We start from the raw sequence: 14712 nt of genomic DNA on the forward strand, positions 1-14712 counted from the left end.
GTTTGTGATATGAAGACGAGATGTGTGTGTGACTCGAACATCTCACATTACCAACAAAACGTACAGAGAAAGACCGTGCAAAACATTTCAGACCGTCCTGCCAACCTGTATACATTTTAACATCAATGTACACTGTAACAATTTCTCTCTAAAGTCGCTGAAGCTGCTGCCATTTCAATCCTGTCAAATTCATGCAATAAATTATTATTTTCTGTCTTAAATCCACCAGCCATATTCATATTATACCAACATTTGCAGCATCCTGAGCCTTTTTGGTTACTAGGAAAACTCAGCCCAGAGTAGTTTTATTCTCCCCAAAACAAGTTCACTTTTTATTTTAAAGAACTATACAAAAACAAATCGCAACTTTTTTTTGCAACGTTCACTGTCTCCTGCAACTTCATTGCAACAAAAATACAAAAGACATCGCAACTTTTATCGCAATTTTTTACAAAAGCTCCCACAAAATCAGGCATTTTGGGCCGCAACAATCTCAAAAAAAGGCCGCGAAATCCTGGAGGGACTGAATAATAAGATTACCACTCACCCTGATTCTGCTCTGTTGAGTGTAAAATGAAGTCTGGCTTTCTGACTTCTTACTTTCACCGTTCAGTGCTCCTCCTTGTTTGCTCCTCCTCTCGTATCACAATCAGCTTTATAGGCCAGGTACACGTGAACACCTACAAGTTACACACACAGAAACTAACATCTAAAAACAAGAACAAAGAAAGGTCAAATATATACAGTATATAGGCTACAGCTTGACTTTATATTTCACAATGATGATGAAGTGTAGGCTACATATTTAAATAAAAATCATTATACTATAAAATATATTATTTATAATTTGTAGGTAGAGTTAATGTTTTATTGTACAGTGTTACACTATCTAAAGACTAAAAATAAAAGTAGGCTACTAATACCACACTGTGGAAATACTTCACTACAAGTATTCAAAACCTTACTATCTGACAATGGACACCTCGAAGGGCATCAACCACTTGCCAAATAACCATTTTTTCTCGTAGAAGCTCGTAGATTTATAACATTTTAATATATATATATATTTAATATATTCAATTTTATTCTTTCACTCTGTCACTCACAGAGAAACAGACAGACAGACAGAGAGACAGAGAGACAGCCAGCCAGCCAGACAGACAGACAGACAGACAGAGAGACAGACAGAGAGATAGCCAGACAGCCAGACAACCAAACAGACAGACAGCTACAGAGACAGGCAGACAGACAGAAAGACAACCAAACAGACAAAGAGACAGACAGACAGACAGAGATACAGATAGACAGAGAGACAGACAGACAGACAGAGATACAGATAGACAGAGAGACAGACAGACAGACAGACAGAATAACTCTTCTCTCTTAACAAATAAAGTGTAGTGTTTATTTGTACAGTGTGACAAAACACAAAATTCTCTCATGTGGTGGGATTCTGACAATAGAAATGTTTTGAAATGTCATGTTTTGCACATTTAACCCCATGTTTAAAGCCAAAGACTTGTGTAAAGACGTCTCCTGGACGTGCAGCGGCCCGACGCGTCGACTCACCTCCACGATCTTGCTGATTGACGGGCAGGAGAAGCCGTGGATGACCTCGCCGTCCAGTAAAACCTCTCCCGCTCCGTTGTAGCCCACGCCGGTCACCTGCAACACAACATCACAAACACACAAGAAAAGTCAAAAAAGAAATTCCAACCAGTGAAAAGTAGACAAAACACACACACACACACACACACACACACACATAAAGTTTACACTATCTAAAGACTAAAAATAAAAGTAGGCTACTAATACCACACTGTGGAAATACTCCACTATTTAGCAGCTTGATGTAGTAAAAGTACGGAAGTGAAAGTACTGGTTTTTGTTTGGTCACTTTGATATATTGTAAGTTCATCAATACGCTTGATACGTGATCTTACTCTTTAACTAAAAGGTCTATCTCTGTAGGGATCCTTTCATAATGTTGTCAGACACTTAGAATAATAATCTGAGTCTGTCAGCGGCAACAACAGAACTTTTGGTGGACAGAAACAGACGGTGTGCATTTTTCATTGCATCCCGCTCCGTGGCTTAGACAATGCCTCATTTGCATAATTAAACATAAAAGTTCAGAAAACTTGTAATACAAAAAAATGTTTGTCTTAATGCAAGCAATCAACTTAGGAAATTTCATAGTGATATCTCTTATCTCTCTCACACACTTTTTGAAATCACTCATTTGTATAGTTTATAAAATGTCCAAATAATATTAAATAGTGTCCGTCACACTTTCCAAAAGCTCAAGATGACTTTAATTTTGCGTAACTTAATTTCCCTGTTCTATCCAACCAAACCTAATGATATTTTCGTCACGTTTAAGACGCTGGAACTTGGGAATGTTTACATTTTTTTGCTTGCTTATTAAAAAAGTTGCCGATTAATTTGACTGTTGTTCGACTAATTGTTTCTGTTACTTCAGTGTTACACCTGCTTTGTGAGATACAGTCCAGCACGCTCCTTCCAGCCAATCAGCTTTCAGAGATAAAACCCCTGCGACCAGTCAGTCACCTCTGGCCTCCCCGACACACAACAGATTTAAGTTATTATATAACAAGCGTACATGAAAGTCGTTAAGACAAGAGACAAATTTTCACTTATTTCACAGAGTAAAAATGTACAAGTTCACACAGAGAAACCAACCGAACATCTGGATCAGGAATGCAGGTCAGACTGAATCACATCTGGCTATGGGGTGGAAAACAGACCTTAAAAAACAAGTGAGAGGATGCAAGAAAGTTTGTTGGTTATGTAACCCTAATTTTGAATAATAATGATTTTAATGAAAATCAGACCGGTAGTTTTTCTGTAAACCTGCTGACAGACAGACAAACACACAAACATGATATGCTCAACTGCCAAAACTTATTTATTTTATTACTTTTTTGAGCTTTTCCCTTTATTATATAGCGACAGTGGTTAGACATGAAAGGGGGAGAGAGATGGGGGATGAAGGGGATGGCAGCAAGTCAGATTCAAACTTGCGCTGCTGCAGGACTCGGCCAACATGGAGCTAGAGGCCGCCCACTGCCAAAACATTTTAACCTTAGGGCGTTTTCACACATGAAAGTCCGAACCAAGGTCCGGACCAAGGTTCATGTTTTTGTTACATTGTATATATTTGATCCGGTAAGTTTTGGTTTCACACTGCAGTTATGCAAGCGCACTAAAGATCTCTACGTGACAAAACTACGTCCTGCCGTCATCACATACGTGAGCTGCGTCTCCAGATACTGATAATTGATTGGTTTGTAGACGGGCTTCCCCGTCCTCTCGTCTCCTCTCTCTGGGTCGGAGTTTTTCTCTCCCCTACTGACTGCTGCTCTCCTCTACTGACTGCTGCTCTCTCCTACTGACTGCTGCTCTCCCCTACTGACTGCTGCTCTCTCCTACTGACGCGGCTCTTTTTGTTTTGTTGTGATGTTGAGAAGCAAGACACTGGAACTTTCTGGAGAATTTATTCAGAGACAAACGGAAACCTACACTGTACATTTACTACCACTTAACAAATAAACTGCTGATGTATTCTCTGCTCTGATAGCCGACAGCTGTCTGCTCTGAGCGCATTCACCGTCACTCTCTCATGTAGCCTCCACACTAAGCACCGAGCTATTCCTTAAAGGAGCTTCCCCGGTCCTGTAACAGAAGGAGAGCCTGCCAGAGCTTCTTGTATTTGGTCTGAAAGTCCGAACCATCCAAAAAATGCTTTCACACTATAAACAAACCGGACCATGGTTCAGTTTGGTCCGGACCGAGACCACCTCTTTTGGTCGGACCAAAATTTGGTCTTTTGATCCGGACCATGGTCCGGGGGAGGTTTCACACCTCTAATTTTGGTTCGGATCAAACTGAAAAGTCCGAAAGTCCGAACCAAATGAGGTATGTGTGAAAACGCCCTTAGAGATAGAAAAACTATCCTGACAAAACATTTTTTTCCACCTGTTTTTAAAGTCAGAAACACAGGAGAGAAACCAATTACAATCAGACTTCTGAAATAAATAAAAATAAACCTAAAAAACCTCTCAGGGCTTCCATACACTGAAACTGGGGAATAGTTTTTTTAATTTTGTTTAAAAAAATGACTGAAAGTGGCCGGGTTGGTTCAGTGGGTAGAGCAGGCACACATATATTTAGAGGTTTATGCCTCGACGCAGAGGTCCAGGGTTCGAATCCGACCTGTGACGATGTCCTGCATGTCTTCCCCCCCTCTCTCTCTCTCTCCCCCCTTTCTCACCTGGCTGTCCTATCAAAATAAAGGCGGAAAAGCCCAAAAAAATAATCTTTAAAATAAAGACTGAAAGGGCGCCTGGGTGGCTTACTCCTCGACGCAGCAGGCCCTGGTTTGACTCCGACCTGCGGCCCTTTGCTGCATGTCATTCCCCCCTCTAAATAAAGGCCTAAAATGCCCAAAAGAAAATCTTAAGAAAAAAAAGATGACTGAAACAATCATTCAATTTTAAAAAAAGTTTCTGTTGATCGACTAGTTGTTTCGGCTCTACTTCAGACTCACACGTTGCACTCGTGCTGCTTTCTTGAGACTACTTTTTTAACCCTCATATTGCCCTGGGGTCAAATTGTAACGTTTTTAAAGTTTCTATAGCAGAAATTTGGGTTTCTTTCAACCAAATTTCCCAAAAAGATGTAATAATTTATACTGTATGCTTTACAAACAGGCAAACCAGAGGACAGCAGGTGAGTACATATAGGAAAATATGTCGAAAATGTCAAAGAAAAGCCTCCAATACGTTAAACCAGGGATCTTCAACAGGGGGTTAGGGACCCCTAGGGGGTCCTCAGAGTCAATGCAAGGGGGTCTCCAAATTATTGTAGTTTTAAAGTTTTTTAACAGGCTAACTGGCCTATAGGTAAGGTAGTAACTAAGATCCACAGATACAGTTCATCCTGCTGATTCGCTGTGACACATTCATTTTTGGGGCATTTTAGCCTTTTAGTAGACAGGACAGCTGTAGACAGTAAAGGGGGGGGGGGGTAGAGAGGGGGGGAAGACATGCAACAAATGGCTGCAGGTCAGAGTCGAACCCTGAGCTGCTGCGTTGAGGACAGAGCCTCTGCATATGGGCGCCCGCTCTACCAGGTGAGCTACCCAGGCGGCCGACACATGATGTTTAACATTAAAACATGATTTATAAAATCATCCCAACAATTTTTAATTTAATAGCTTAGCTATAAATAGCTTATTCTTAAGGTTTTAGGCCGCCTTACACGTTATTGTAGGCCCAGTTTAATATACAACTTAATAGTATATAATATATGTAGTTAAGGGGTCCCTGGTTTGAAAAGCATTGAAGACCACTGTGTTAACCCATCCAAAAAGAGTCAAAAGCAACAAAAAAACATCAAAAAAGTGTTGTCCATCCATCCATCCATCTTCGTCCCCTTATCCGGGGTCAGGTCGCGGGGGCAGCAGCTCCAGCAGGGGACCCCAAACTTCCTGAGCCACATTAACCAGCTCTGACTGGGGGATCCCGAGGTGTTCCCAGGCCAGGTTGGAGATATAATCCCTCCACCTAGTCCTGGGTCTTCCCAGAGGCCTCCTCCCAGCTGGACTTCCCTCCACCTAGTCCTGGGTCTTCCCCGAGGCCTCCTCCCAGCTGGACGTGCCTGGACCACCTCTCTAGGGAGGCTCCCAGGGGGCATCCTTACCAGATGCCCGAACCACCTCAACTGGCTCCTTTCGACGTGAAGGAGCAGCGGCTCTACTCCGAGCTCCTCACAGATGACTGAGCTTCTCACCCTATCTCTAAGGGAGACGCCAGCCACCCTCCTGAGGAAACCCATTTCGGCCGCTTGTACCCTGGATCTCGTTCTTTCGGTTATGACCTCCAGCCTTCATGACCATAGGTGAGGGTAGGAACAAAAACTGACCGGTAGATTGAGAGCTTTGCCTTCTGGCTCAGCTCTCTTTTCATCACAACGGTGCGATAAAGTGTATGTAATGCCGCACCCGCTGCGCCGATTCTCCGACCAATCTCCCGCTCCATTGTCCCCCCCACTCATGAACAAGACCCCGAGGTATTTGGACTCTTTCACTTGGGGTAAGGACTAGGGGTGGGGGGGGGGGGGGGGAAATCGATACAGCATAGTATCGCGATATTTTCCATGGCAATACTGTATCGATACACAGAAGCCAAGTATGGATCTATTATTATATATGTGTTGGTCAGTCTGACTATCCCATTTTGCAGCAATAAAATTGAAGTGAGACGAACAAACAGAGAAATTTATCTTTTTAGATAAAACAGATGTTGACAAAGTTTTCTTTTGGGGACATACTTTGAAATTGGGAAAAATTTTAAGTTGGAAAAAAGGTAATACATTGCAATATATCGCAGAATATTGCAATATGTTTAAAATTCCGTAATAATATCGTATCGTGACATAAGTATCGTGATGATATTGTATCGTGAGGCCTCTGCTGATTCCCACCCCTAGTAAGGACTCATTCCTTAAAAAAAAAAAAAAAGTGACGAAATTATCAAAATATGGACGACGAAAAGACAATAAGAGGGTTAAACAGAACTTATCATATTCAATAGTGTGTATTAAATACTTTTAATGAACAACTGGTTATGATACAGTAAGACATTATGTGATCAGAAATGGAAAAGCTCCAAAAATAAATAAGACTCAGGTTAAAAAACAACAACAGTTAATGTCCTTTAATATGTTTTTGTTGTCACTGTTAAAGCTTTTTACTGACATCATGTTACAAATCAAATCCAACAAAAACCTGGAAAAAGAAAACTCTCAACTGATGTTTTTCTCCTTCCATGAGAGAAATCATATTTTACTTCATATTGAGATATTAAATATATTTGTCAACATCATCCGACTCATGTGCACAATATTAAATTACATTTTTTTGGAAACAGGACAGCAGAGTGAAGATATTTTCTTTGTGTGTTTTAGCCAACAAAACCCAAAAAACCCCAAAACAAAATAACTACAAATCAAACAAGAAATCAACTACATTTCCCAGAAAGGACCATGTCTTTTTCAGATTGTTTAGAGGGCGGAGAATGGAAGTAATGCTGCGTTCCAGGCAACCCGTAACTCACTCCCCGTGCACTCGTACCAGATCGTTGTTCTCCCAGTTACAGTTTTTGACGTCACACACACATAAACAACAATGGAGACCCCCCTGTTGATGCTGTACAGACGCCGGTGATTAACGGTGAGAAATAGAAATAAATAGACATAAATAGGCAACATAAAGTAATTCCGCACATTGTAATCACAACAACACACATAGCCCAAAATGTCACCGACTAGAAATTGCCAGTATCAGCTAGCGCTAGCTAACGTCAACGTTAGGTAGCCTAACCTGAACCCTGCCAACGGCACAATGTTTAGCTAGCCAGCTTTGCCGGTGTGCCAAATGTCATTAGCAGCAAGGTGGCCCAATGGTTAGCACTGTGGCCTCACAGCAAGAAGGTTCTGGGTTCGAATCCAGGTCGTTCCGGGCCTTTCTGTGTGGAGTTTGTATGTTCTCCCCATGTTTGCGTGGGTTTCCCCCACTATCAAAAAACTACGTACTTGGTTCTCCAGTCAGTGCCCTTGAGCAAGGCACTGGCTCAGTTCTGGAGTTGGTCCCCGGGTCCTGTGATTGGCTGCCTACTGCTCCCTTGAGGGATGTGTTAAATGCAGAGAATGAATTTCGCTATGTGATAAATAAAGTACCTTTATTATTTTGATCACGTAAACGTAACATGGCTCGCTGACGCGGAAATCATCAGACCAGAGCCGCAGAAGGGTTTGTCGTGACTTTGCCTGGAACGCTACCAAGTCGTGAGTCGAGACTTGAAGTCGTAACTTACGGGCTAAAAACTGTGTCTGGAACGCAGAATAAATCCTGATTGAATGAGACAAGAAAATAAAAACGCGAAATAAAAATTGAGGTTTATATTATTTGGGGGATTCTTCTGTTAAAAGTGATTCAACAGAAGAACGGCATCTGTCAGTAAAGGGCTGTTTCCACTAACGTGGAGACGATTATAATTGGTTTCTCTAAGGCACAAGATGAGCAAGCATTTATAAAGTATCTGAGTTTGTACCCTGAAACGATCGCGGCGCCACTGTTGTGCGTTTGTTTTTTTGAGGCCTTCAGGATTAGGGATCGACCGATACTGGGTTTTAAAGGCCGATACTAATAATTAGTAGTAGTTAATGAAACCGATATTTGGACTGTTGTGGTGACTCACAATATAGAGACATTCACTAGACACGGTGGCTCCTTTAACCCTCCTGGTGTCCTCGGGTCAAATTTGACCCATTTTCTAAAAGTTTCTATATCAGAAATTTGGGTTTCTATCAACCAAAATGTCCAAAAAAATAACGTGGATGGTTCCCTATGACGCTCTTCACAAGTAAAATAAATGATCAGTTCACTACTTTCTTTGAATTTGGGTGTTTTAGTCAATTTTATAGTATTTGAAAACACACACACACACACACACACACACTTTGTTTTAATTTAACTAAACCAGTGTATGTAGAAAGAAGCATGAAACAAGGCCGTGTAGTGGAGGTGTGTAATGGCATATTTAATCCTCCTAAACTGTTGGCGGTCGGACTATTTGGGTCGCCTTCACACCGCGGGTTAATGCATAGACCAGAGATCTTCAACAGGGGGTCCGTGACCCCTACGGGTTCCTCAGAGTTACTGCAGGGGGGCCGCCAAATTATTGTTTGATCTTTATTTAAATGTTGAAGACCCCTGGCATAGACTAGATAGGTGAAGCCAAATAATTCAATGCTAAGTTTTTTTTTCACTTTCACATTCTACTTGCCTGAAGTCCATTTTTAATGGCCCAATGAAGACAAAAATATCGTAAAAATTGTCAAACTTAAAAAATGTCAAAAAGCGTCAAAGATGTAAACAAAAACTTAAAAGAAACTGACAAGATAAAGTCAAACGTTAAAAGCATCCAAAGTGTAAAAACAAATGTTGAAAAATACGTCACAAGCATCAAGCGCCAACTCATTTCTTGATTGACCAACGGCACATCTAAATCATATGATTTATGATACGATGACGTCCGAATGGGCGAGTAGGTTCTTATATTTACTCGCCCGACGTGGCAGCACCCTAGTCTGGCATTACAGACCTTCCTCTACGACGCTGTGGAGGAGGGTCTGGCATTACCAGACCTTCCTCTACGACGCTGCGGAGGAGGGTCTGGCGACTCCCTACAGCATTCCTGGATGGGAGAAAAATTAGCTGGTTTATTGAAATTTCTTTAAACCAATCACAATCGTCTTGGGCGGCAATAAGCGCCGGACGGAGCCACGGTGCCTCTGCTAAATAGTCTCGGGAAGGAACTTGTTTTGGTGGAACGTGTGTACGTTCAAAAGTAGTTTTTTAGTTAAGGGAGAGAAAACTCAGATAGGACAGATAGTCTAGCTAGCTGTCTGGATTTACCCTGCAGAGATCTGAGGAGCAGTTAACCATAGTCCTCACAAATCCACCGGAGGTTAGAACGCCAACACAAAGACAGAGGAAGGAGACGGACATCTGGCGGAATTTCCGGCGTCAACGGAGCAATCCTGGAAGTGGAACTTCGTGGATATCGACTAGAAGTGCCCGTATCCCACTTTTGTACAGTGAGAGGAAGTGGAGACGCTTCGTCCATCTTTAGATACAGTCTATGTTTCACACCTGTAGTTCACTTCAGTCGGTCCAAAAAAAACAACCAAAAAAAGGATCCATTGTTCCACGTTACCTTATAACAATAACAAAGATAATATTACAAAATGAACCGAGAGGAGTGAACAACACAGGTTGAAAGGTGTGAAAGCAACCAGAGACAAATTACTCTAGAAATCTCCAACCAGACTAATCTCCTGCCAAACTAAAACTACTCACTCAGTGTGAGCTAAATCACGCTAATTAAATCAGGTCATACAGCTAACTTTAGCATCATTTGTTTAGTAAACAGAAGTGAAAAAAAGAGCCTCCAACATCGTTTACATGTTGTGTTTGGGAGCTTTATGGTTTCATAGTAAACTATAGAAACAAGACAAAAAAACTAAAAAAAAATGACATTGTTTACAATTTTAGACCGTTTTAAAGCAGTTACACACCGGGCCGATAATCGGCCGTTGGACAGTCTGGCGAGGTGCGTTCCGTGCGTTCCGTGCCGTCGTCCGTTGGAGGAGCCTTCGGCCTTCATTTGGGCCGACCTGACATGTTCAGTCGGAGACAGGGCAGTCGGGACTCACCCGGAAATGGCGAGCGGGATGACCGTGACTAGAGCCTCTCAAAATCTGCCGAAAATCTTTTAAACTGACCTTTGTTGATCTGAAATGAAAACAGATTCAGCAACTGCACGGCCTATTTCTCTCTTAAAATGTTTTCAGAAACACGTTTCGGTGAACTATTTTAGTACAATATGAGATCGTATTCTGAACGAGTCGCCAGTAATGGCCGGTTGAAAAATCCAAAATCTGGAAGCAGCAGCCAGACCCACGTGACGCGTTTGTCCAATCAGCTGCTGGTTTTCATTTTTTGGGCAACAATACAGATTAGCGCCGCCTGCTGTTATGGAGACGTATTACGTCTCGTCTCTTCGGTGTTCTGAGGAACTTTTTTGACCAACTCGGGGAGACTGATCAGCCCAACTGCCTTTTCTGCCAACGGTCGGCCGTCTGGTTGGTGTGTAACTGCCTTTAAACTGAGTGAAAGTGGGAATTAAATGTCTGGACAGATTAATATATATATATATATATATATATATATATATATATCCTGTTAAACACACAGTGCCTGATCTAATTCAAAATCTCACCAATTTAGATTATATTTTATCTGGACAAAGTTAAATAAAGTACGTCTGCTCGTGTAAAATTTGAAATCTTTGGCTTCTTTTGTTCAATACAAAAAAAAAAAAACATGATGCATTTTTTAAAAAGTTGCTTTTTTTTGGTAGCGACACGAGAATGATATTCAGACACAGGAGTGTTTTCATAGCTGCAGACAGAGTAAGGAAGTCTCTGGCTGCCAACAATCAAACATTAGTAAATCAAACTTTTATTTAATTCCTGATGTAAATACATAAAAAAAAAAAAAATTCTAATTTACCACAAAATATTGAATTTCCATTTTTAATTTTCATTTTTTTAAATGTTTTTTAAAAAAAAAAAAAAAAAAAAAAAGCACAATTACTTCCATAATGAAAATGTGTTTTTTATTAAATTGACAAATTATTTTTCAACCCACTCCCAACAGACTTTTAATTTTTAAAAATCTGCAAAACAATGAAAATAAATCAACAAAAATTGTAATTACAAACTGAATTTAAACATTGTTCTCAGTGTTTAAACTACTTAATGTCTTTTTGATTATTATCATTTAGACTTTTCTGTGCAAGAACTTATGTCGGAAATTTTACCACGACAACCGGACAGCTCTCTCAAATAAAATCCAGTAAATTATGATGAAAATTTAATTTTAATTTGCTTTAATTATCTTCTTATATATTGGCAGTCATAGACTTCCGTAGCAGAAAACATAAAACTAAAGCGTTACGCTCGATGTGAACTGCAATGTTCCTTTAAGTGCACACAGCAACACTGACATAACGCCTTAGCTTCTTTAAATAATTGAAATATAAGTAAATCTTATAGTGTTTTAATTTTTACAGCAGAAATTAGAACTTTTTGCTAAATAAACAGAGAGGAATTAAACATATTGTTTTCCCGGGTGACCTACAAAAAACAATAATAACTTTGTAACGGAGCACACATTTTGTACCGTTAAACCTCCACCTAGGCAAATTAACTGTAAACCATCTATAGAGGAATCAAAACAAGAAGTTATCAATATCAATATCAATCATGAAAACGCTGAGTAGTGGTCAACACCTTCTAAAAGATACGATAAAAAAAAAGAAAGGAAAGACTGGAAGAGAATTGCACATGTATCTATAGCATTGGTTCTTACGTCCTAAATAACGAAACTGGAAGTTGTATTCGGTATGTTCCCCCCAAAGCTACGGTCGGGAGTCTACGGCAAGGCCGAGCACCGACAAACAGCTGCTGTGGAGCTCTAGTAAAGGGTCAGATCTCCCAGTAGACATCTTGTCCTCCCAGTTTCTCCAAAGTCCAGTCCGCTAACTCACCTCCCGAAGCTGCCGGGGAACTTCCTCCGGTCCCAGACCAGAGTTTCTCCGGAGAACCTCGCAGGAAAAAAATTCCCACAAGTCCTCGCAGTCTTAATTAGTCAGTGCCATTTGTTGTAAGATCCTAAAAAAAACCATCACACTCATCCTCTTCTTCTTCTTTCTCCTCCTCCTCCAAACGTCAGAGTCCTTCATTTCTTGTGTGTGTGTGTGTGTGTGTGTGTGGAGGGAGGGGAGGTCATACCTCGTGGAAGCAGTCGGAGGGCGTGCTTTTCCTCTCCGCTCCCCTCCACCGCTCCACCATCTTGATGGCCTCGGACACAACGCACACCGAGGACGTGAGACTCACCAGGAACAGCAGGTCTGCAGGAGAAGCCATACAGTTTACACACAGTTACAGTCTCACACTGCCAGACTTATCTCCACAGCGCTGCAGGGAAAAACACTCTGGGTTCTTTCTATTTCTTTTACTCTTATATGATGTTGACATGAGTTGTGGGTTGCATTGTGGATGAAATCTGGCTAGACTTTCCTCACAGCACGCACGCCGGTGTGTGTATCTTTCTTGCTAGATTTTCTTTTCGGACCCTCTTAGCGACTTTATTTAGAAAAAGTTAGAAACTAGCGACAAAGCAGGGTTTCTGCAGGTTTCACCAGGTCAAATTTAAGACTTTTTAAGATCTTTATGACTGTAATTTAAAGGTCCCATGGCATGAAAATGTCACTTTATGAGGTTTTTTAACATTAATATGAGTTCCCCCAGCCTGCCTATGGTCCCCCAGTGGCTAGAAATGGTGATAGGTGTAAACTGAGCCCTGGGTATCCTGCTCTGACTTTGAGAAAATGAAAGCTCAGATGGACCAATCAGGAATCTTCCCTTTATGATGTCATAAGGGGAAAGGTTACCTCCCCTTTCTCTGCTTTGCCCACCCAGAGAATTTGGCCCACCATGAGAGAGAGAGAGAGAGACATCATGACTTGAAAACAAGCAAAGTGACAGTTGGTCAAGGCCACACCCCCACCTTGCCCCCCCCCCTCTCTCCTCCTCAATAGCATTTAAAGCTACAGACACAGAAATGGCACATCCTAAGGAAAGCTCATTGTGGGACTGGCTCTAGTGGCTGTAATTCTGCACCAAGGCTGAATTTAGGGAAAGAGACTTCAGATACAGTATTAGGGGACCACTAAGGTCTATATAAAAGAGACTTCAGATACAGTATTAGAGGACCACTAAGGTCTATATAAAAGAGACCTCAGATACAGTATTAGAGGACCACTAAGGTCTATATAAAAGAGACTTCAGATACAGTATTAGAGGACCACTAAGGTCTATATAAAAGAGACTTCAGATACAGTATTAGAGGACCACTAAGGTCTATATAAAAGAGACTTCAGATACAGTATTAGGGGACCACTAAGGTCTATTTGAGCCTTTGCAGTGGCTGCTCAGACCATTGAAACATTCAAGTCCTTGCTTAAGACCCATTACTATGCTTTGGCTTTCAAATCAAGTTGAGCTTTGATATCTTGACCTTGTTGTTGTGCTGTCGGTTATTTTGTATTGTATACTGTGTATTGTTTGTGTATATTATCTCTTTGATTTTGAACTTTGTTAAGCACTTTGGTCAACTATGGTTGTTTTTAAACGTGCTATATAAATAAAATTGAACTGAACTTAACTATATAAAAGAGACTTCAGATACAGTATTAGGGGACCACTAAGGTCTATATAAAAGAGACTTCAGATACAGTATTAGGGGACCACTAAGGCCTATATAAAGAGACTTCAGATACAGTATTAGGGGACCACTAAGGTCTATATAAAGAGACTTCAGATACAGTATTAGGGGACCACTAAGGTCTATATAAAAGAGACTTCAGATACAGTATTAGGGGACCACTAAGGTCTATATAAAAGAGACTTCAGATACAGTATTAGGGGAACACTAAGGTCTATATAAAGAGACTTCAGATACAGTATTAGGGGACCACTAAGGTCTATATATAAGCATCCAAAAAGCAGCATGTCATAGGACCTTTAAGACCTACATCACAACATAAAAAACAAACGTACAAAGTAAAAGCAGAGTAGCAAAATTAATTGTTTTCTTGCACAAAAAATGGCTTTAACCAAGCCTTAAATTCAGTTTTTTCAAACAAAACAGATCCCAGAGAACGGTCAAACTCGGTACACGTGTTATTAACCCCTAGGTTCATTTTGCGCCGGATTTGTCCTTTAATATCAAAAAGTTACACACTAAAGCTTTAAGACCCAGCAGAAACCCTGCAAAGCAGTGACAGCCGACTTTGCTCTTACCAAAGATGCTGAGGCTCTCCGTCTGGAAGATGCTCTGTAGAGGAGGGAAGTAGATGACGAGCAGCTGACCCATGATGGAGGCCAGGACGGCGTAACAGAAGGACCTGTTACTGCACAGACCCATCTCATGCACCATCCGAGTCTGAGGGGGGAACCAGACACACAGTCAGGTCCAGATCATAGACGCACGGATCA

At 41.1% G+C, this 14712-nt stretch overlaps 1 protein-coding gene across 1 annotated transcript in view; it reads right to left on the minus strand.

Annotated features, from left to right (window-relative positions):
* Positions 1 to 11511: 11511 nt before the first annotated feature.
* Positions 11512 to 14712, minus strand: part of LOC116051191 (calcium-transporting ATPase type 2C member 1) — a 36317-nt gene continuing 33116 nt past the window's right edge. The window contains 2 exon segments of the mRNA XM_036006411.1: positions 11512 to 12563; positions 14518 to 14659. Coding sequence (XP_035862304.1) covers positions 12439 to 12563; positions 14518 to 14659 — 267 coding nt within the window. The 3' untranslated portion in view covers positions 11512 to 12438.

The sequence above is a fragment of the Sander lucioperca genome, chromosome 10, assembly GCF_008315115.2.
Source record: "Sander lucioperca isolate FBNREF2018 chromosome 10, SLUC_FBN_1.2, whole genome shotgun sequence".
Lineage (NCBI taxonomy): Eukaryota > Metazoa > Chordata > Actinopteri > Perciformes > Percidae > Sander > Sander lucioperca.